The 24,955-nt window shown below is 39.2% G+C and overlaps 1 protein-coding gene across 1 annotated transcript in view; it reads left to right on the top strand.

Annotated features, from left to right (window-relative positions):
• XRCC4 (X-ray repair cross complementing 4) overlaps nucleotides 1-24,955 on the top strand; it is a gene marked incomplete at its 5' end in the record, with an annotated part of 170,681 nt that overhangs the window by 61,811 nt on the left and 83,915 nt on the right. Inside the window, 3 exons of the mRNA XM_082497939.1 lie at nucleotides 1,224-1,390; nucleotides 7,609-7,761; nucleotides 8,413-8,510. Of these exons, the coding sequence (XP_082354065.1) occupies nucleotides 1,224-1,390; nucleotides 7,609-7,761; nucleotides 8,413-8,510 (418 nt within the window). The remainder of the gene's footprint in view (nucleotides 1-1,223; nucleotides 1,391-7,608; nucleotides 7,762-8,412; nucleotides 8,511-24,955) is intronic.

Genomic DNA, 24,955 nt, shown 5'->3' with positions numbered 1-24,955 from the left:
TGTTATCCAACCCACTCTGCTTTTCTCTGGATCTGCTCCCTCAACTAGTTCTTTGTCGAGCTGGGGCAGTGGTGGTGCTGCTAGATGTGGACAGGTGTCAGAAAAGCTCCCTATGGCTTCTGTAGGCTCTGTCAGCTGCAGAAGTGTACCTTAAGGTAGTTCAGATTCCCCATCGTCTACCCACTCAGAGCACCAAAGTCAGGTCCTTCACTTCTGGCTTGCTTCTCTTAAGATAATGGTGTGACCCTGTTCAACCAACCTTAATATCTTTCTTCTTCAATTGCCTGAAACTGTCACATTAACGATTTTATATCTTCATCCAGCTTTGCGTGTTTATCGTTTAGCTCATGGTTTGTGAGTATGGCTGAACTATTCCTCCTTTAACATAACAGAAGCAACGGTTTTCTGTTGCTTCTGCCAGACCAGGCAGAAGGAATCTGTTCAGACCTCTTGTATGGCTTGTATAACATCCCTATTGGTGAAGAAACACAACTATTCATTATAGATCCTATCCTGTAGTCTTATTGAATTATTGAGGCTGCCTGTTTAATTGAAGGACTCTTTTTATTGTTAAGAACTTGCTGTCTGAGCCCTGAAGGGGAAAACTTGTGGACTAGTTTTCATCCATCAGGTGCATGCAAGCATTGTAGAGAGGCATTTGTAGTGCTGCTTTAAATCAAAGATAATTAATATTCATTTGTTTTATCAGTAATGTTTATGTGGTTGTATTGCTGCTGTGGGTGCCAGAAGGGGCAGCGAGTGACTTCAGCTAATTCATTGGGCCGATGGTGAATGTGTTAGCAGTACCATTAGGTTTTCAGTTCATGTGGTTCTGCATTACATCAAAAACACCTTTTACACGAAACTTGTGGTTGTACCTTTATACTACTGACCTCCTCCTGTCTGTCCAGGAGCAGGGTGTCGCTATACCACGCTACACTTGCTGCGTGGCATCTCTTTTCCTGCCCATTAGAAAGTATATCAGTGCTTATGTTCTGTGCCTATTAATACCAGGTGACCATTAAGAAGGATTAGCTGCATAAATAATTGGTGTGTACATTATTCCACAACTATTCTTGTGACAAATAATGTTATCTCATTTTGAACGGGAGGACTGTTAAGTATTTCTTATGCTTATTAAGTACGTATGGAAGTTTGCTGGAGTGAGGTTTTGTGATCTTTCCAGTACCAGTGAAGTAACTCACTTTTTCCTTGTGTCCTAGTTTAGACTTGGATCTCTGAAGCTACAGAAAGTTTCAAGTCCAGCAGAGGTGATAAAGGACCTGATTGGTTGCTGCCTGGACCGGCTGCAAAGACTGCAGGCAAAAAAAGAGTATCTCCAAAAAGAAAATGCAAGGCTTTTCAGTGACTGTCGCGATGTGGAGAAGCGGTAAGTTTAAAATTGCATTCACAGGTGATACCTGAGAGACTAACAAATACTTATGCTGTCAGTACAGGCTTTACTGATGTCCACTTTTGAAGTCATATACAGAAAGGACCACACAGATATTTCTTCTGTTGACAAGTGTTTTGAGTCCAGTTACTTACAGCCCATGTAGTTGTGTGTAGTTGTAGATCTTCTTATGTCAAAAATGCAACTGGTACTGTAAACTTGGCAATTAAAGCTGGTTTTACCTTTGTGAAGTGAAAAAAATGACCTCTTTTCTGTAGAATACTCTCCACTTTCTTCAGGAAGCCTTTTTCCACTATTTTCTATAGTTCTTATGATTAGTAGTTTAAATTATTTACATTTTTGGGTGGGAAATAAGTTGCCATTGCTTTAATCTGTTTCCTTTGTCAAAGCAGACAGAATTGCAAAATAAACGTGTTGTTATAGGAAAAAGCACCATTTATTTTTTGAGGTTTTTTTTTTACTTGCCATTGCATTTTTTGATCTGAGTTGTCGGCCACTGCACTCTGTAGTGAAGTAATCTTTGCTTATTTCAGTTAGCATAAAAGGCTTAGCGTATGCAAGTCAGAGATTTATCTTGTTTTTCTATAGCTTTAGCTAAAAAAGCACATTTAGGAAGATTGATGAAAGAAGTTAGCTAATTGGTGTTAATTTACCTTGAATAAGAGAGCTAACTTTTGGGAGGAGCTAGTTTTGTTTCCCTCTCATTAAAATGACTAACAGTTTCTCCTGACAATCTCCCTGACAAGCATATGGCCTTCCTAAGTAGTGTTTTACTGCTTAACAGTTTATTGAACAATAGCGTATTGTATAACCAGTATGCTGTACTGCATTACACGCTAATGTGTAATAGGCATTAGTGCTTGTATCAATTTCCATGGTGGTGTGGCACTTTTAAAGAGTAACCCCAAAGGAAAAAAAAAAAATCACAGTTGCTTGACAGCCTTTGCTCTCAGAAGCAGTGTATTTGAGGTTTGAAAACTGATGGTTTTCTTCAGTATGTTTGTATTTTGAATAGCAAAAACATGATTTTTCAAATAAATACTGAAAGTTGTATGGCCGCCAAACTTTGGCCATGTGCCCTAAATGGAGAATAAAAATAATTTTCATCCAAACAGTGTTGGTTTTTTGTTTTCCTGTGTTTTTTGTTTTTTTTTTTTTTGTTTTGATTTACCTGGGTTTGTTCAGTAGACAGGATTTCAAGCTTTGCACTCTACCACTCATGGCATTGAGCGGTAAAACATGAAATACAAAGAGAGGTAAAGCTTTTGTTCAGGTCTGTGAAACTCACAACGCTAGGTCCAGCATTTGGAGCCAAAAGATCGATGAATTACAGCGGGGTAGACTAGGCTGTGGCAAAAATAATTAAAAAACAAACAAACAAACAAACAAAAAACAAAAAAAAACCCCAAACCCACAACCCAATCCCAAAAAACCCAACACCCCCAAAACCCCCCAAAAGATAAAACCAAATATAAAACAGGTGGTGTGGAGTATCGTGCTCCCCCTTCGTCTGGAGCTAAGGTACATCAGCTCTAGAGTTTCAGGCTCTGCAGTTCCCCTTGTTTAAAATCTCTCTCTTCAGGATGTCATTAGAATTAAGAGGTAGCAAGATAGACTTCCAAGAGCTGCTTTTGTTCAGGTTAAGCACAGGGCACTGGATGGATGGAATAACTCAATCATCCCCCTTCCATTCCCCTACTCTAATTTTCTTGACCATCATGAAGGTCTTGTGAGCTCAGCTCAGCAGCTTTGCCTCATAGCTCTCCAGGGTCTCTTGAGGTGTAAACTTGTTCTGCTTTCCGTACGGTCTGTAAAGTGGCAAGCAAGTTTCCTTCTGGAGGCTAAATGTGCCTAGTCGTCAGTCTGTAAGCAATTACAAGAGAGAGTCCGCTCGGCTGTAACAGCTCGCGTGGCAGCCCTGTGCCAGGTACAGGAATGGCTCCTGACGCTTCCCTCTGCAGTTCTGGTTCACGTGAAGGCGAAAGGCAGGAGCATGCCAAAAAGCCCTTTCAAGACAAATCCCCTGCATCATCAAATCCTTAAATTACTTATGTACTTGAGTCTAAGCTGTGTGGCATCTGAGGTCTTGATAGTGTTCCTGTTTGAAGCTGTAGCTCCCTTAGGTCATCACAATAAGCAAGACGATGATTTTACCTGGCTGAACGTTTCCCTGCTTTTAGGAAATGACCAATGTGTAGGTGACATCTGTAGGAGAGTTATTGGCTAGCTAGAATGTTCAGCTCTTGATCTAAAAACATAAAATAAAAATTACTAAGACAATATCTGGCAAGATCCAAATAGAGAGGCTATGGAAAATTTCAAAAGGATTATTCTCATACTGGTGCAAGTGGGTGTCTTGGGGGGGGACTGTGTGTGCCCGCACACACCTCAGGGATGGATGAGTTAAAATATCAGACCAGAACAGCTACTGGTTTTATTTCATATAGATAATTAAGTTGGTAAATGTGAAGTAATAACAATCTGTAGCAAAATCACAGTATCACAGTATCACAGTATGCTAGGGATTGGAAGGGACCTCAAAAGATGATCTAGTCCAATCCCCCTGTCGGAGCAGGAACACCTAGATGAGGTTGCACAGGAAGGCGTCCATAGTTCCTTGGCCAATAAAACACAAGTTAAATTTCTGATTTGGGTGTGGTATGTATTAAAAAAAAATTAGTGTAGACAAGCCAAAATCAAAATAGCTCTCAATTTGTGTTGTGGTCAACTATAGTTACAGTATTTTTAAACCACAAACAACTTATAAAAATGCAGGCTAGGTAATTTGGTGCTTGAAATGCACTCTTCAGCATTAGTTCATCAAGATTTGGTACCATCGCCAGTGCTGGGGGAAGGGTGAATCTGAGATGTAATACAGTGGGTGCCGTAAGACCAGCGATTATTTTCAAGCACTGAGGACAAGGATAAATAGCAGAGATGTTGATTTTTTTTCTTTCTAGTATTAGAGTGTGAAAAATGTATAAATGCCATTAAATTACATAGATCACGTTAACGGCTGTGAAGCATGTGTGATTGCTCAACGTTTAGGCAACACTTAAGAACTGGACAGTTACCTTATTTTCTCAATTACTGATCATAACTGTTCCTAATACTAGCTGCTTTCAGTAGGCTGTACAAGCTTTTTGATGGCTATCAACTTGGGCATTGCTGGCACATTAAAAGTATTGCATTTACGTAACAGAGAGATCTAAGAATATAGAAATTGGAAAGCACATTCAAATAAGACTTGTACCACTCTAGCCATTAACTTCCTTTTATTTCCATTGTACTAGAAAGTTGTCTTTGAGATGAGCAGCTTCTTTATTTGGCCTGGGGAGATGGTATTTCAGTGAGACAAATCACATACAGGCACAAGCATGTGATGAATTGCAATTAAAGTTTGTAGTTGTAACCGATGAGGTATTGGAATGAAACCCAGCCAGCTTTGCTTAGTGGTCACGTAATTCAGGTAATGCATGCCTGAGTGAATCCTAAAGGCTGTGCAGAGTTACAGCCAGAGCCACCCCCCCTCCCCACACGTGTTCTGCGTAATTAATGCATCCCTCTTCCCAAGCAGCAGAGGACTCTTGCTTTTTACTATTCCATTTTTAAGTATCGGCATATGCCATGTAACTCATAACTTCCAAATATACCGTCAATGTAACACTGTTTTACACTGATTGAATGTTATGCTGAATTTGTTATATCTATGTCTGGAGAATATATCTATGTATGGATTACTTTAAAAAAACGGGAAAAAATCAAAAAAGCTGTTTACGTAAATGAAAACAATCATATGACATTAACTGGTATACCACCGATTGATTTGGCCTACAGGGAAGAGTTAACATTCTAATATATGCATATAGTCAGTATGTCTATTTCAAGATGCTAATATTTTGCTCCAGAGGCTGAAGAAATTGGCTAGTCTTGCAGTAAGTTCTTATACTGTGCTTCTTAACATCCAGGCAGCATCAACTTTCCTTCACGGAGAGTTTACAATTAGTGTGGATTTTCATCAGTGGATGTCTTTGCAGGATTCAAGGGCCGCACTGAAGCTATCTTGCATGACACCTTTTTGGCCAAGTCAGCAAAATATCTCAATGTAACTACTTAAGCCAACCTCGGCTGCTCTGACACAAACCAGTCCACTAACAAAATAAAGGCATAGTAGTAAGCACTTTCTTTAGTTAGTATTGTTTTATGTGTGGGAGAGGGGACTTTTCTATAGGTTTTGATACAGACAGGATTACCATATTTTACACAAAAATCCGTGTTTTCCAATTTTATGTATACAGACATAATTAGTTTCAAGCATGTAAATGGCAATTTACCCAACAGCTGTATTTAATTTTTTACAATCTTTTTTAATTGCTGAATTCTACTTGATAAGTGGAAGGCAATTCCTGTCTACCTTTCTCCTTCCATGAGCTGGTCAAAATATTTCTGGACCCTGTATTCGGGTATATGTTTCTTTGTAATTTGTCCTTTTGTTCCCCACTAAACAGTTAACTTTCCTTTTCTAGGTGGAAAGTCTCCTGGTAGTTGATTAGTACATATGATCTTTCATTTAGGAATTATTGAACCGATCTATATGGTAATGATGTTCTGTTATTTGCATTTAAATTAGATGAATTATTTATCAACTATCAAGCATATCCCTAAAGCATTGCACAGTAGACTTAATACTTCATGAGATTATTTTCTATTGTCTTTCTTCCTACATCATATATGGTTTTGATCTATGAACAAAATAATCAGTATTTGTATAGGAAGTTGTTGAAATTTCTTACCTTATAAATTAATATTTTTTAAAATCTGTTATTTGTTTGGGTTTAATACCAAAGGAAGCCTTCTAAACTTTTTTATCAACCTTGCACAGGTTGATGAAAAGAATGTTGTTTATAAGTTCTGACTATTTGCTACAGTACTGTAGTTACTACGATCAATAAGATTATCAAGATGTTTACTTGCTTGTTATGAACACAGCTATTAAAATGTTTGTGGTTCAAGCCAAAGATTAAAAAGTTAAGAAATACAAGAAGTGAGTATAGGATGCATTTGCTATAAATCACTTCATTTATTGTGCTCATGTTTGCTTATATTCTACTTTTGCTTTGAGTATGAGACATTATGCATCCATATTCTTAATTTTATATTTCCATTGTGCTATGTTTTATTGACATTGACCTACCCTACAGGTGCACATTAAACCTTTAAAAACCTGAAGAATATTTTACTCTGAAGATACTAATTAAGAGAAATTAAAACATTTTTATATATATTGTGTTTTGTCCTCTACCAAGTAACTGGGATTGGTTCAGGGGGAAAAAATAAAAATCTGCCTAATGCTGGCTGCAGGTGTACCAAGATCTCAGCTCTGTATCCATGTAATTCCAAATGGAGTCGCAGCACTGGAGTTACCAGCATTGTATTTGTCTGAATGACTGTAAGGGATTGCAGTTGCCATCAGCTGTTGCTGCGGTGTCCTGTTGAACTTTGCCAGGAACTGGTTTCTGTACCTTGCCAGCTCACCAGAACAAGACACGCAAAGCTTTTGATGGAAAGTGGTCAGGCAAAGGTCTGTATCACCCATGTCTGCCCAGGGAATCCTGGCAAGGAAAAAATTCTGGAGCTGTCATGGTTGCCCAAAGTATTTGGTGGTCGTCTCAGCCCTTGCTGGACTGGAGTTGATTATTTCTTTTTTCTTGTTGTTGTTTTTGGGTGCTTTTTTGTTTGTTTTGTTTTTTTCCCCTGTTCAAATATATTTCAAGTCAGAGTGTGTGGTCCTGATTTGGAACCTGTCAAGCTTAATCATATCTATTTGTAATTGCATTATGTGTATCCTGCTAAGGTATGCCCATTATTGTTAATTCAGCATTGAAACTAAAGAACACTTGCCTATTTAAATGTTAGATGTCTCAGATGCGTATGTGCAAGAACCTATCAAAAAAAGCATGAAGAGAAAATTTTCCCCTTCGAAACTTTCCCCTTCTGTCAGCAAAGTTCATTGCACTTTTCTGTGGGAAAAAAAGCTTCTTTTGGCCTGTTTCAGACACAGGATGCTGGACTAGTAATGCATGGTTTGGTATGGAGATTCCTGTAATAGGAAGACTGGCCTCGCTACAGAATTTTCTTCCAGGAAACACAGAATTTTAAAAAGAAATAGTGTAACAGTTAATTTTACGTTGTAGGCTGGAAAAATGTGTGCAAGCTAAAGAAGAACTAGAGGCAGATCTTTATAACCGGTTTGTTTTGGTGCTGAATGAAAAGAAGGCAAAGATAAGAAACCTACAGAAGTTGTTGAATGAAGCTAAAGAACCTGCAGCAGATGCCAAATGTTCAAGGTATTTCCTAATTTTCCTCAGTTACTCGGTATTATACCTGATTCATATTGTAGTTTAGTTTAGTCTCTGTTTCTTTGTCTCTAACAGTGAGTGACAGTTCTTCCTGGCTAACTGCTTGGTTACCCAAAACAGTTCTGTTAGTCATGAAAGCAGAAGATTCTTTGTGGTGTCACTGCAAATAGCAGCATATTGCTTTGGATGCTGTAGCCAAGAACTAAATATTCAATTAATCTGTCCTCTTCTTTTTTCTGTTAGATCGCAGTCAATTTTCCAATCAGAGTATGTCTCTGCCATTCCCATAGGTGGTACTTTCGTATGCATTCCCCCTGAATTATTTGATTCCTTTTGTCCTTTGGGAAACAAAAATATCTAAATATAAATGTTTTCATGTTCAAAAATATCCAGAGAAGGTGAATCATTCTAATGCTACAACACACCTTCATTTGTTTGCTATTTTTATCCTGCTTTTTTATATCTTAACTTACCTTTTATTGTCTGTCCTTGTATATGAATATGCTAAGCTATTCAGCATGGGGACCCTATGTTGATGTGTATTGGCTTGCGTTCTCTAATAATTATAAATTCTTTGCAGGAATAAGAGATGGAAAAAATGTGCTGCTTTTTTTTTTTTTTTTTTTTTCCTACGAATAGTGTAGCTACCACTCAGATGGCTACAGGGAGAGAAAATGACTATGATGGCAGCACTGATGAGGAAAGTGAAAATTTAACACGAGCCTCATTACCATCAGGTAAGACAGAATGTATTGTCTTTGGGGAATATCACGGACAGGCCAATCACTTTTTGTGAATAAACCCTAATGAAGACAAAATACTACCTGACAAATTGCTCTGTGACAAGCCAACCTGCAAGCCTTAAAAATATCTCTCTTGAAGCAGAGTATAATACCGGCATTTTCAAATTAGAGTGAGGAAGTTTAAAAGCATGTTGTACAAGTGAAGGTACTGTCACTTCTTCCAGAATGGCAAATTACATACTTTGCAGAACTAATGACAGTCTAACAGTATCTGAACCATCAACAATTCCATTTTAAATTCTAGGAATCATGATGTGTATGCAATGACTGCTAAAATGTAGTTCCTGACAGTTTCAATAGTGTTTAAAAAGGAGAAAGAGAGGAGTTTTAACAGCTATAAAAAGAGCTGTGTGCATAAATGGAATAAAAATGTATTTATAGCAGAAATAATTTTAATATGTCAGTGAATTTTTGGCCTCATGAAGATGCTCATGAAACTTAATTCGACTAATTTTTGCAGGACTGGAGACTTGTAAAGTGTATGGAATACAACAATTGCCCATTCTACAATACAAGATATTTAACTGTGAATCATAAGAAATTTTGACATATTTTGGCAAAGTAGTAGGACTATGCAGGGCAAATGCTATCAAGGTTTTAAAGCTGCACTGATACTTGCCATATAGGTTTTTCATTATATATATGTATGTAAACTGCCCTTCAGGTCTGCAAAGTTTGGTATGGGTTCTCTCACTGGAGCTTTCTATTTCCACCACAGGTAAAGGTAATCAAGACAACAACTTGTTACAACAGTTTACTGTGCATGCTGAGAACCAGAAGTGTTCAAGACCCTGATACCAGTGATACTCAGCTTTGTAACTCATATGAGCCCATTTGAGGACTGTCTGATGTAATATAAAGTAGGCAGAGCTTCAGACAGATGGAGAAAGTTGCAATAATGGAAAGAAATCTTTTTTACTGTACTATGCTCTTCAGAAATCTTTGCGTTCAAGTGGTATTTGGTCTGTTCAGAGAATGTGGGGGGGAAACACTTAACGTTTAGCAAAAAGGCAAGAAAAAGTGGAAAATGTTGATTCTTTTGCTAGATTCAGTAGGACTTAACTAGCTCAGTGAGAATTTTGATATAGATGTGTATTTAAAAATGAAAACAAACCCTCACTGCCCTACTCAGGCAATCATGAGGGACTGGACTGATCAATGTTAGGGGAAAAAAATAGCAACTGTATTTTTATTTGAGTTGTGAACAAAAATGTGCTTTCTGTTGCCTTTGAGGGGCTATATAAAGGCAGAGAATCTCAGGCGAGGAGATAGAAGGCCAATGACCAGTCTTCAAGTCAGTTGAGAACAAATATGCAGCTGTTATTGGCATATTAATGCGATGATAAAAAAAAATCACTAGTAATTGAAAAAGCAGCTGTGTTTAGTAAGTGCTTTTGGTTTGGGTTTAGAGGGTAAAACTAAGTTTAGTTGCATCATAACGTAGTTATGAACTATGTAGTTAGAACAGTCTAGCAACCAAGGGGGACCTGAAACAGCAGCTGTGAAACTAGGCATTTTAAAACTAGCTAGTCGGGATATGTTGAACTGCAGAGTTTAAAAAGCTGGCTGAGGATTTTTTCTGTAACCACCAATAGTTGTTTTTCTTCTACAATTTTTGGAGCACTGAGGGCATTCCAGGGCATTTGGAAAAAAGCTGCTAATACTTACAAAAAGAAAAAGTATATGAAATGGCAAATTCAGTTATGGGTGTTTCTGTCTGGTGTTCATTTGATGCAAATATTGGAACAAGACTCAATGAAGAAAAATATTAAACAAAAGAGTAAGAATGGTTAATTACAATCTTTGTAGAGGTGCAGAAACTGGAGGTTGAAAAGTAGGTACTCATGTCTTCTCTGATGAGATAATCAGCTGGCGGCTGAAGGTAAAACTAGTAAAGTAATAGACTGACTTCCATAATAAATCATGCTGCACCATGTTTTATTTAAGAAATTAGAATACAGAAATTAACATAATACATGATGAATACATTTTTAAAGGAGGTATTATATCTGTCTCAAAATATAAGTGGAAAGTTATCAGCCCTTGTATCTGTGGAGTGTGAAACTGAAGATAATTTGTATAGACAAACTTGCATTTTGTGATACACCAACTATAAACAAAACATATGCATTCTAACACAGTGTAATGACTTGATTTCCAGTCCTTTGACAGCTATGCTTCACTTGAGAAAACCAACAGTGTCTCAAGCTTTGCTTTTTCTGGCTTGTCCTGCCACATGAAGATGGGTGCCTCCAGGGATTATCATCATCTTCCCCAGGTGGACCCATTTGGCAAAGCCAAGAGCTGCTTGGGCAACATTTGCACTCTGCTCCATATTACACCCGTTGTGGGAGGGTGACACTGTCCTGCATGGCCTTGCAGGAACCAGCTTGTGCTTACACATGTTAGTTCAGTTGGTCTCTGCCTGAATCTCATCAGTTTTTTGTAACTTCCCAGTGCTACCTGCCTCACCCAATAGGGAACTGCTGGTCTAGTGTAAGGCTACTTTGGAAATTAAAGAATCATAGAATGGTTTAGGTTGGTAGGTTGGAAAGGAACTTCAAGATCATTGAGTTCCAACCCCCCTGCCATAGGCAGGGACACCTCTTACTGGACCAGGTTTCCCAATGCCATGTCCAGCCTGGCCTTGAACACCTCCAGGGATGGGGCCTCAACAGCCTCTCTGGGCAACCTGTGCCAGTGCCTCACCACCCTCAAAGTGAAAAACTTCTTCCTGATGTTTAATCTGAACCTGCCCTCTTCCAGTTTAAAGCCATTGCCCCTCGTCCTGTTGCTACATGCCCTAGTAAGAAGTCCTTCCCCAGCTCTCCTGTAGGCCCCCTTTAGGGTCTGGAAGGCCGCAATAAGATCTCCCTGGAGCCTTCTCTTCTCCAGGCTGAACAACCCCAACTCTTTCAGCCTCTCCTCATAGGAGAGGTGCTCCAGCCCTCAGATCATCCTCGTGGCTCTCCTCTGGACACCCTCCAGCAGGTCCATGTCCTTCTTATGTTGGGGACTCCAGAGCTGGAAGCAGTACTCCATGTGGGGTCTCACAAGAGTGGAGTAGAGGGGCAGAATCACCTCCTTTGACCTGCTGGCCACACTTCTGATGCAGCCCAGGATACGGTTGGCCTTCTGGGCTGCGATCGCACACTGCTGGCTCATGTTGAGCTTCTCGTCAGTCAGCACCCCCAGGTCCTTCTCCTCAGGGCTGCTCTCCAGCCATTCCCTGCCGAGCCTGTATTTGTGCTTGGGATTGCCCCGACCCAGATGTAAGACCTTGCACTTGGCCTTGTTGAACTGCATGAGGTTGGCTTGGACCCACCTCTCCAGCCTGTCCAGGTCCCTCTGGATGGCATCCCTCCCCTCCCCTCCAGCGTGTCTACCTCACCAAACAGGTTGGTATCATCGGCAAACCTGCTGAGGGTGCACTCGACCCCACTGTCCATGTCACTGACAAAGACGTTGAACAGTACAGGCTCCAGTACAGACCCCTGAGGAACACCACTCGTCACTGCTCTCCACTTGGACATCGAGCCGTTGACCGCAACTCTTTGAGTCTGACCACCCAGCCAGTTCTTTATCAACCAAGTGGTCCATTTGTCAAATCCATGTCTCTAATTCAGAGACCAAGATATCATGCGGGACAGTGTCAAATGCTTTACACAAATCCAAGTAGATGACATGAGTTGGTCTTCCCTTACCCATTGCCACTGTAACCCCTTCGTAGAAGGCCACCAAATTTGTCAGGCATGACTTGCCCTTGGTGAAGCCATGCTGGCTGTCACCAATCACCTCCTTGTTTTCTACGTGCCTCAGCAGAGTTTCCGGGAGGATCTGCTTCATGGTCTTGCCAGGCACAGAGGTGAGACTGACTGGCCTGTAGTTCCCTGGGTCTTCCTTGTTTCCCTTTTTGAAAATAGGGGTTATGTTTCCCCTTTTCCAGTTGGCAGGAAACTTGCCTGACCGCCACCACTTCTCAAATATGATGGCTAGTGGCTTAGTTACCTCATCTGCTAGCTCTCTCAGGACCTGCAGATGTATCTCATCAGGTCCCATGGACTTGTGCACCTTCAGGTTCCTCAGGTGGTCTCACACTTGATTTTCACCTACAGTGGGCGGTTCTCCATTTTCCCAATCCTCGCCTTTGCATTCTGCATCATGGGCAGTGCGGCTGCAGTCCTTGCCAGTGAAGACTGAGGCAAAGAAGTCATTGAGTACCTCAGGTCTGTCTCTGTCCCGGGTAACCAGTTCTTGTGTTTCCTTCCGGAGAGTGCCCACAGTTTCCCTAGTCTTTCTTTTCTCACTGACATACTTAAAGAAGGATTTTTTGTTTGTCTTAATGTCCCTGGCCAGATTTAGCTCTATCTGGGCTTTAGCTTGTCTAACCCCATCCCTGGTTGCTCAAACGATTCCTCTGTATTCCTCCCAGGCTACCTGCCCCTGTTTCCATTCCCTATAGGCCTCCTTTTTCCTTTTGGTCATGTCCAGGATCTCCTTGTTCATCCATGCAGGCCACCTGGCTTTTCTGCCTGCCTTCCTCTTTGTAGAGATGCATTGTTCCTGAGCTTGGAGGAGGTGGTCCTTGAATATTAACCAACTTTCTTGGACCCCTCTTCCCTCCAGCGCTTCATCCCATGGTACCATACCAAGCAGATTCTTCAAGAGGCCAAAGTCAGCTCTCCCAAAGTCGAGGGTGGTCAGTCTGCCACGCACCTTCCTCACTGCCTCGAGGATCTCAAGCTCAACCATTTCATGGTCACTACAGCCCAGGCTACCCTTGAGTTGGACACTACCAGCCCCTCCTTGTTGGTAAGAACAAGGTCCAGCATAGCTCCTCTCCTCGTTGGCTCCTCAACCACTTGGAGAAGGAAGTTGTCCTCAATGCAATCCAAGAACCTCCTGGATTGCCTATGCCTGGCTGTGTTACCCTTCCAACAGATGTCGGGGTGGTTGAAGTCTCCCATGAGAACCAGGGTCTGTGAACGTGATGCCGCCCTTATCTGTCTATAGAGGGCTTCATCCACTCGGTCTTCTTGGTCGGGTGGCCTGTAGCAGGCTCCCACTGTAATGTCCCCTGCTCTCGGTTTCCCTTTAATCCTGACCCATAGGCTCTCAGTTGGCTCTTTTTCCATCCCTAGGCTGAGCTCCATGCATTCCAGCTGCTCCTTGTCATATAAGGCAACACTGCCTCCTCGTTTCCCTTGCCTGTCTCTTCAGGAGAGCCTGTAGCCTTCCACGGCACCACTCCATAGGCAACACTCATAGGAGTCATCGCACCAAGTTTCTGCGATGCCAGTGAGATCGTAGCCTTGGAGGTGTGCACACATCTCTAGCTCCTCCTGTTTGTTCCCCATGCTCCGTGCGTTTGCATAGAGGCACTTCAGCCGTGTCTTCATTGAGGCTGCCTTGGCTGGAGCAGCTGTAATTACTTTGTGCTGCTCTCCAGGAGGCACTCCTGTGCTGTGTATTAACGGTGCCTCCCCATTGGCTCCTGGTTCATCTATGTAAGGCCTTGAGCGTGTTGCAGCGTAGCCAGCACATTTCGGAGCGAATGGCTGCAGGCCCTCATCAGCACCCGGTTCCTCTATCCTTGGTACAACATCCCTTGGCTTGTCACGGGCAAACCCGATAATACCCCCTTCCCCCATCGAATTTAGTTTAAAGCCTTGTTAATGAGCCCTGCTAATTTTGGGGCGAAAACCCTTCTCCCCCTTTGAGTGAGCCAACCCCCGTCTGCTGCCAGCAGGCCTGGTGCCGCATAGGCCATTCCGTTGTTGAAAAACCCAAAGAACATATAGACTGTTCTCTGAAGAAGAGATTTTAATTTAAAAAAAAAAATAAAAAAATAAATCTGAGACAACATTGAATGTGAAAATAAGCAGATTTGCAAAGTTACGGCAAAAGGGACTGTGTGATTTTGAGTCGAGATATAATTTGGCTCCTTGATGCAATTTGTCAAGTTTGAACATTCAGATTTGAAGAAAAATGTAAATGTTAGCAAGTTGGGGCGAATAACGTGTTAACAATGGAGGTGTTAGTAAATGGTTTAAATGAAATGCTGAGAAGGATCTTAAACGGTCGTTGTTTTCATGATCTAAAAGAAGCTACATTGCAAAGTGATGTCATGGTAGATGGTTGTTCCATCCAGCAGATAAAGGCGTTTGATGAAGTTGAATAACTTGAACTTAACATTAAAGAAAGACAAAAGTGGGACATTATTCCTGACAGGATAATTAGCTGTTGGAACAGTTTGGAGTGGGTTGTGATGGGTTATGTCCATCACTGCCAGCACTGAAATTACGATGGCGTGTTTTTAATGAAAAGGCAAGATCTTGTTCGTATAAGCATGAATTTAAAAGAAGTCCACAACCTATGTTATGTTGGGCATTGGAAATGGCTGTTACTATGACAGCTTTTCCTCTATAACAGCAGGTGAATCACAGAATAAAACCATTTCTTGTGTCTTCTACAAAAGTGAGTTTAGTCCTGCAGGAATACTCAGCAAGGCTGTCGGGTAGGTTTTCAGCCTCTGCACAGCAGGTGGTTACATTTATTTTTCAGCTTCAGATAAATTTTGTGTAGAGGCCTTTTCCCTACAATAGCACTTAAACTGTAACCTAAAAGTTTACCTAAAAATTTAGGGGCTTTGGCACTTACAGCACCATTTGTAGATATGATTTATGGTTTGCTTTTTGACAGCAGTTTCAGTTCATAGTTTAAAGCCAAAATCAACTGAAACATGGTAGTTTTTGTCTCTAATCTACACGTTGATCTACTTAATGCTTTGTATTGTAAAAGAACATATTAAAATTGAATTAGTAGGTATTTTAGTGTAAAGCACTCAGGAAAACAGCTGATGTATATGATACGAGCATTAAAACTTTTAGAAACAGTACAACTTTTATGAATAATGCTGTATGTCTTTCTACAACAGCTTTGCCCATCATGCCGTGAGCGTAGGGGAAATTTATTTGACATATTGGTTAGGATTGTGAATATGAGATTGAAAAAGGCACACAACAAATGCTTTCACTGCAGTTTAATAATTTCTTAAGCAGCAGCTAGGTATGATGTGTCAGGTCCTTGTAAATGCTTGTGAGCTCTTGTTTGAGGGAGTTTGTGGTCTGGGAGGAGGACAGGAGGAATATCTTCCTACTGTGAAGGAGTTCTTCATGAGTGGGGAGGTATGTATGTTTCTTGGGAGCAGGGGGCGGTTGCTTTTTTTAATTTTGTTATTTGTTTTACTCCAGGGTTGGTAAGATTGTAGCTGAGCCACCAAAACCGCGTATAGTTGTTGCTTTCACTACTGGTACTTCAACAAAGTTCCAGGGACTTTGCAGGTGCCTCACACTTGGGACTGCTGATGTGCTAAGTCATTGTTTCACTCCTCCCTCACACATTGCCTTTGATCTTCCACTTCAACTCTTTAATCAAATATCTAATATTTTGTTTAGCTTGACTGCTGTCTAACATCTTTAGGGTCATCATTTTTGGTTGTGGCCTCGAGGTCCCGTGACAATAGAAAGAATGATACACACATGCAGATGAGAAGCCTCTGGAGCCGGCTTGGAAAGATTACAGGGAGATGTTGATTGGAGTAAGACTGTAGTTCTTTTCATGTTCTGTTGCCAACAGGACCTGTTTTTCTGTTTTGTTTTTTTGTTTTGTTTTGTTTTGTTTTGTTTTGTTTTGTTTTTTTAGAAAAAAAAGGCTGGAAATTGCAGGTCTGTATTTCTCTTAGCCAACAACAGTGACTTGGTGACTCAGCATGGTGCCACCACACTGATTCAAGAAGTTTCTGCCATTTTAGAATGCAAAACCCCTTATTCTGATGAAGAACAATCCAGAACACAACTCAGCTGTTACTGATTTCTCTTCTGCCCAGTGCTAAATTTTACTGCTATTATTTACTCTACCTATTGAGTCCTTTCTCCTAGGGGACCTAAAATGACAGTAAGATTATCAGACTAAGAAAACATCATTTGATGTCATGATTAGCAATAATGTCTTTGTCATACAAATGAAACCCTTTTATTAATTGAAATATACTTTTATCATCCGTATGACAGGAAGATTTTAAATCAGGAGTAAGGATTGGATAAACATTGACCCTTTCTGCTTCCGTCCCAGGAGCTTGAAAGCTAGATGAAGGGTAATAGTTTACTTCTTCGCAGTGTTTGGGAGATGACCAGAGAAATAAAGTTATTCCTCTTCCCAGGTATATGACAAAACTGCAGGGAAAGATGTTATATTCTAAAATCCATAATAGATAGGAAGGATAGCAGGTGTGAGATAAACAATGGAAGAAATTATTTTACAATTTATTATTGTTATTTGAAGTTATAATGCTATTATATGTAGCTGCCTGTAGACAAAACAAGGCTACTGGGCACCAATTACAGTCGGCTTGCTTTCTTTCTATTTTATTTTCTCTTGCCCATTAATTCCTTAGTCATATTTCACATTGAAATTGATGGAATCTACTGCTCCTTGGGGTAAGGAAGGATCTCATGATCTGGCCTGTTGGAATAAATAAAGTTGTATATTCTGTGTTTCTTGCCAATTCTATAGAAATAGTCCATATTGAGTGAATCCTCAGACTTTCAAACTCATACTTTTCTACATGTTTGATGATGATGGCAGATTCAAAATTGGCTCTAATAAACTTGCTACAATTCCCACAATAAATAAGAGCTAGCACCTTGCCATTTTCCACTGTTTTACTATGCAAATGTTCTTATCCCCTTCATTCAAGTTCCTGCCTTGGGGATTACATGTTGTGCCTTCAGGAGGCTATGGCCCTTTAAATTTAATTAGTTCTCTTGTGTAGGCCAAACCACCAATGGCTTGATGCTGCTGGTTAATAAGCTTTGATCAAAGTTATTAAAAAAAAAATGCCTATTATAACAGCACCCGACTGCGCTGTGCAGTTAAAGTTCCATCTGTAACGGCTTCTCTTTTAAAGCCTACTTTAAGGAGTTTTAGAACTTGGCCATTTTAATTGACTTCAGGCTTAAATTATTATTTTATTTTTTTGTCAAGCTATAATTGGAAATGGTTCATCCCAACGAATAATCTAATTTCCCTTTCCCTTGAAGCTGTAGATACCGTTTTTTCTGAAACTTAATATTGATCCTTTTTTTTTTTTTTTTCCTTCCCCCATAACCTGAAGAGTTTATGCCTGTAAAACATTTACAATTGCCAAACTGCTTTCCCTCTGTGTTATGTCAGGTGCCATGGTGAAAATGCATTTACAGCACAAATATCAATATTTTATGTACTTTTTAAAATCCTGTTATGAATGTTGGACTAAGATGGATTAGTAAGAGATTACTTTAAAATATGACTGTGAAAATTATCAAAACTGCTTATACCTCTGCATACCCCTTTTATGGTACATGCCGCAGTATATAAAGTGACGTAGCAGAACGTGGTTGCCTCTAAATGAGTCAGTATTTATTCAGTAAATTGATATAGTAATGTTGATATAATCATAATGGATTTATGCTTTGATAACACTGCTGCAGATTACTAAATTTGGTGCTTTATCAAAAAAGTAGAGTACCTAATGTCCACACTGCAAGCTAGGTGAAACAGCATTGACTAATATAAAATTAAAAAATGTTTGTTGGTGTGTTATTCCCATATTACTAAATGTTACATATGAAGGAACTTTATTTCCTTGGTGAGCTGTAAAATTTTTTGAAGTGTAATTAAATCTCTGCTTAAATTATCAAACTGTCTTTGTTAGATTTAAGTTAAATTGTAAGACCTGGATTTTAGAATTGTTCCCAGTCCAAGCAGGAAATTCCAAGCTTAATGCACTTCCATGAATACTGGGTGTTTTTTTTCCTCCACTTAAAAATAACGACAGTTTAAACGGTTCGGCAATGTAAATTTTGAACAGAGGTGGAATTATTTCATATTTTTTCTTTGTCTTTAATACATCCATGCAAAGAGGAAAAAATAAAGTTCCAGTCATTCAAAAAAAAAAAAAATCAAAATCAAATCCATTAACAAAGCAGTACCTTTATAAATTTTATCTTTTTCCGTGAATAAACAGGTTTTTGCCCTAAGGAAGCAAACTATATGTTTATACCCGGCTTGCTGGAGTTCTAATGTTTCCTCTACTTCTCTTCAAAATGTGTTGTACTTTGCTATGGCTTGAGAGCCTGAAAGTAGGAAGCAGCATTGGGCAGAGATAACAAATCCTCATTGTATTTATGTGGAGTACCAACATGTTCCTGTGGGACACGTAAAGGAAATGTAGAGCCTCCTTCTGTTCTTGCTCATATTTCACACCAATTTGACGAGTACCCAACAGGCTGTAATTAGAGCGGAGCTGGACATAAATCCTGTGAGTCAAGGCACTTTTGCACTGAGCATGCACATTCTGATACTTGTTTCCTTTGCAAAATGCTGTAACTTGACCATCTACAAGACAGCGCTAATTTGGTGGGACCCTTTCTTTGTTTTGCCTTCTTCATGAACTACAGAAGACCTATTTCAACACCTGTTGGTTGAGAATGTAATTCATCAGTTGTGAAACTATAGCATTAGTGGTGCTGGAGCGGTGCCACAAACAGCCCTGCTCCGTTTCATCCTCCTTCAGTAAACAGTTAAAGAACAACTGCTTATCAGGTGAATAGGAAACTTCTGCCAGTCATCAATAACCTGCTTGGGGTAATCCCCATTCTAACACTTTTGTTTGTTCTTGTGCTTTTAAGTCACAGGCTCTGTCTGTATTTGTTTAGTATCCAGCAAAATGGTTCTTTTGGGATCTGTTGTGATTAAAAGAACTAGCAATAATTGTTCTTCTTATACCAAAATATGCTTTAATACAGGTATTATGGACCATAGAAATTACTGAATGCAACGTACAGTGACAACAATGCTTTATTGTTGTCCCTACAAACCTGCCCAATGAAACCCATCTATCACAGTTTCATCATGAACTTCATGCCACATACCTGCTCTAAATGATTCTTTGAGTTGCGGGTCATAATTAGTTAACCAGAAGGTATACTCACAGATTTACTTTTCCTGAGGCTTATTTTGGAAAGGTAAAACTGAGCCAGACTCTTCTTTTTTCCCTTTCCCCCCCCTTTTCCCCTTTTCCCCTCTTTTCTTTTTTTCTTTTTTTTGCCTCTCTTCCACCCCTTTTCCCCTCTTTTCCCTTTTTTCTCCTTTTTTTTTTTTTCATTTTTTTTCTTCATTGTTATCCTTTTTTTGGTAAAAAATGTTTTAATTTATTGCAAGTATTATGGTTTAACTGCTTATATCTACACTAAAATCAGATCTAATTTAATGGGAATTTTTAATTTTGTATTCTGTTCACACCGTTTATTACGATAGTTTTATTGTGCCTATTTAGAAATGTTTGCTTTTGGTGTCTGGATGTTTTTATATAGACATGTAATTCAGAAAGGAAGAAAAGGCATCAAAAATATTTAATAATACTTCATGGTATGCTGAAAACTAATAAAACAATTAACTGAATTGTTTTATTATATACTGAAAACTAATAAAACAATTCACATGCAAATAATGCAGTGCATCTGTATTCCCTTCCATCTTGGAAATTTGGATGTGCTTTAGAAGAGTTGATCTTGGGTTTAGCAGTATCAGCTCTTCGAGAAGTATCCTTTCATCAAAGAGAAGTATTGGTTCTTGAGAAAAATGGTTCCTGCAGGGGTACTGATAGCAAGTTTCTATAATCCTGAACATTAGGATAAAAGCCTTTATCTTCAGCTATTGAATAGGCTGCATATCACTGGCAGCCAACAAAGCCCGGACACTGCAGATTCTTGCAGACCAGAGAGTTGTGTTCAGTGAGCAGCACATTCACGCTGAGTTTGCTGGCATGGCTTGAAACCTGTGGCTGTTGCACATTGTATAACAGCTTCTCTCGCTTCAGGAATAATATTTTGTAGGTTATCTTTCTTATACGTCACATTTCATGTGTGTTTGGTCATGGGTGGTAGTGACTCAAGTAATCAGAAGTTTCCAGTGCTGTTTACACACGCTGATTTTTTTTTTTTTTTTATTTTTATTTTTGCACAGTAACAAGCTTCTGCTTCTGAATTTTGAATGTTACTTTCTCTCTGACAAAAACCTGGCAGGGCATTTACTCTGGCCACCTGTGTGCCATTCACTGTAATAATTATCTTAATTACTTCCCAACTGTTTTACAATGTCTCATTCGAGCAAACAGCCTATCTTGATTAAATGCTGGGTTGCTGAAGATTGCACTGTAACCTATGGTAGTTTCTTTGATTTATTACTTTTCCAGGTTAAAGCATGTATTCTTGTTTTTAAATTGAAATTTTCTCTAATTAAACTTCACATTGTGAGTCTGGTAGGTCTCTGCTAGATTGAAGAGTTGGTTTCCCTGTTTGTGTTTGCCTCCAGTAGCCTTTTTTTGTTTCTTCAAACCCAGTGAACACTTGATTGGAAAGATGGTCTACATCTACAGAAATGTCAAAATCTTCATACTATATAAAATAAGAATAGAAAAATATTTTATTTTCTTTTAATTCTTTGAAAAGCCTTTCATTAAGAAGAACAAAATCCTTTTGCTCGGTGAGACAGAAGTCAGGAATGTAATACTCACCCAAAACCTTCTGTGTTTTGGTTTTTGGGTGTTGTTTTTTTTTTTTTTTCTGCTCTCCCTCTCCTCTCCTCTGTTATTTGTGTCCATCTCAAGTAATAGCTGCTATCACAAAATCACTTCCCTATTGGTCCTTTTATCTTTTATTCTTAAAATAGCACATAGATCAATCTAAAGGGTATTGAGGGTGAGGTGATAAAACTATTAGAAAAAATGTTGCTTTAATTAATAGAAAACCTAAATGATAGCTGCAATTGATACCCAAATTCCATAGAAATCATTTGGCATGATGCCAGATTTCTTGGAAAGCAGTTTTTTGTAGAGCATTGTACCGAAAATCTAAGAAGTTCCTTTTCACCTTTAGGATGAACAGCTCTCCTCCAGGACCCTTTTCCTCAATCTGCATAACACTACATACATCCCATACACAAGTTGCGTGTAGAATATTAAGCATTTGTAAAAGTTAGAAGGGAAAAAATGGCTTTAAAATAATTCATCTTTAATTATTACTCCAGTTCTTATAGTGCGTCACACTATATTCTGCTTGTTTTTAAATATTAACCTGAGCTTGTTGGTTTATACTCCTTTACCTATAACAGGCCAAATCATCTCATAAAGAAACTATCAGTTACAAAGCCTGTGTTCAAGGAAATCAAAAGTTGTTACACGCTCTGAAAGACAGCTTACTCGCATGTGACCTCAGGGAGGAGAGAGAATCTCAAAACTGGATCTGTCAGCAGCATGTTACTAGTTTTTTTTGACTTACTGTATAAATTAAAGGGAATAAAAGCTATAATGCCAAATCAAAAGGGTCCTAAAGTCTATCTTTTGCAGTTTTTAATTAGGTGGAGATTAGAACCCAACATATCTGAAACAGAGAGATAAGGTATTTCCTCATGCTTACGAAGGCCTCATTTTTTGTACATAGTTGTTTATATGTTTGATTTATTTTACTCTGGTATGACATATATAACATTGACAACTGCTAACCCTCTGTAAAGAGCAAAATGACAATTCTTGAGATTCAGAGCTTTACATGTACGTGGGGAGACAGGTGCAAAACCCACTCTCCAGTATTTTGCAGTACATGTTCTAGAACAGGATCATTTTTACTCTAGTTAGTAGATTAAATCTCTGTCTGAAAGCTATATGTTCAAGTAAAATGGATCTGTGCATCCTGAATATGACTCCCCTGTCTTAGAAGCTAAAGATCTAATTTTTCTTTAAAAAGAGTAGGTTTAAATAAAAGCAGGGTCAGAGATGGATTAGTCTTTCTTCACTTTTCATCCCCAGTCCACATCTTTACCAAGTGACAGCTTTTTCTGTGAAACAGTAGTTAGTAGGTGTGATTTTGATCACCTGGGACTAATCATCATACTGAAATCACCAGGCTTTCTTTTGTATTGTTCACAAATTTAAACCTAGTAACTCACCTTTCCCAAGAAGGTATCCCTATAGTCAAGCTGCTAACCTTTTTTTCCCTTGTAGCTTGTAAAAATGGCATTTATAGCTCATTTCTGACTCATTAGCATTTCTGTCAGCATGTAAAAAGACATACTATTAGTCTTCACACACAAACAAAATTTGGATGTTCAGTGAGCTGCCCAGTAGCCATTCTTCTAGAAATTTGTGTATATATTTGCATAGCTAAATATAAATTAAAATGGATGCCCATTTTTAACTGTCTTTTTTTAAGGAATGTGGATTAATATGTAGGACTTAGCCCTTTGTGTAGATATCAATTGCGTCCAAAATGTTTATATGTACCAGTATTTTGGAGTATATTAAGAATATAATAAAACTTAAAAATTGCCTGTTGTTCCATAATAATATTTCTTAACCTTTCTTAAGCAAGTAACTGCCTCAATCATTTGAAAAACACAGCCAAAACAAATTAGTCTGCAGTATTGATGTCTATGGCAGAAAACCAGTTTACTGTGCTGATTTTAAATGCCTCCCACTTTACTTCCAGGATGTTCCTGTGTTTAGTTTGAGAGGAGAGTTTATTTTCTATTTAGTAAAAATATTAAACTTTCTTAGCACAAAAGCAAATAAGCACCTCATTGGCAACTGTGCTGATAGCTAATAATATCAAGTTTCAAAAATGACCAAAGTAACTTCCATGATTTCATTAATCAGTCAACAGCTTGGAAAGTTATTGCATGCAACCAATTCAAGCAAGACCAAAAATATCAATTCTGTTATGCTGAAACTTCTGCAGAGCAGGCTGTTGTGTTCAGTTTTGGCCATCTTCAGAAAACAGTATGGCCTGAGCAGGAGAACAGTAAATGTGAGTAGGGGAGGAGGAACTGGGTGGAAAAATGTAGAATGCAGGAAAAGGAGGAGAGACTAAACTTCATATAAAGCTGCATTTGACACCAGCATTTATGTTGGTTTAATTTTTATTCCTCAGATCTGAGGTCTGTAGATTACTAGAGAAAACTGCTGATACTGCACAAATTCCTGTTACATGTGCTTTTGACAGTAAAGCACTGCCTTGTTTTCACCACCACCACATTCTTGCAAATCAGAGGAGCATTTGGGGTAATTTTTATAGCTGCGGCCACATTCGTTTGTTTTCCTCACCCTCCTCTCACCGTACACCTTCTTTTGCCTACATTTGTCATTAGTTAACCCATTTATGGCAGGAAATTATTTTTTTTGTCTCTGTAAGGAACCTGTTTGTTTCAAATGGAGAAATAAACTCGACTCATAGGAGAACACCGCCCAGCAGTGCTTTGGATGCTGAATCTCAGCTCTGCTCCAGCAGCTGAGACTTTGGATCCTCCAGGTCTGTTTACCTGGCTAAGCCGTTGTTTCTGCTCATACAGTGCCATCCCTGGATTTCCATCTGCTGATCCTGCAAACTGCAACTGTCTCCAACTCAATCAGGCACAAACAGTGCTTGTTTGGGATCAGCCATACTGTGAGCTGCTGCCTCGGTCAGGAAAAAATAGCTCTTTAATCTATAGCCACGCGTTGAATTCTCACAAGGATACTCATTACTTAGGTTCCTGGGAGAGAAGGGTCAGGTCATGAGTATCTGATTGCCAGCAATTTCCTTAAGACCTTTCCTGGGAAACACACAAGGCAGGCGATTGGAAGGCTTTGGAGTAGGAGTTGGGAAACACTGTGTGAAACAGAGTGGTTAACCTGTTTGTAACCTCCAGGAATTCTTGCATAGGGTGATGTTGGCACTCTGTCTCTCTCCGATGCTTCTGGTTATTTTAATTTTGTTCCACTGTCTCCTGTTGTGTGAATACACCTCATTTGCAGAAGACTTTAAAGTGATTTAAAAGGAAACATGGAAAAATTTAAATGTAAAATAAAGCTGTTGTCTACTCCCTACTCGATAGTTTACTTCATTACACCTCAACAAATATTAACTTCTTTAGTTACGCATAAAACTTGGTGTGTTTTAGGAACGGTATCATTAACTAAATGGCTCACCAGTGGCTCATCACTCCTGCAGAAAGCATCAAAATGCTTTACATGCAGTGTTTAAACTCAAACAAGGCTTTCAGATGAAGGTGAGAGCTTCATTGCTTTTCTTTTTTTTTTTTTTTGTTTAAGAGGTGAAGAGAGAAAGCACGTTATAAACACTTTGTCACATTCCTGAAGTAGCCCCATGGCCCAGGAGACGTGGAAGGAATATGTCTCACAGCAAAAGGGAGAAGATTGGGGACACGTCTCTGAGGAGTGAAACGTTGCATCATTGATCAGTGTATGCCAAGGGGAGGGTAAATGAGGCAGATAGGAAAACGTA

The sequence above is a fragment of the Vanellus vanellus genome (genome assembly GCF_965231255.1).
Source record: "Vanellus vanellus genome assembly, chromosome: Z".
Lineage (NCBI taxonomy): Eukaryota > Metazoa > Chordata > Aves > Charadriiformes > Charadriidae > Vanellus > Vanellus vanellus.
Note: the sequence above shows the minus strand (reverse complement) of the source record. Positions and strands in the feature narration are given on the sequence as shown.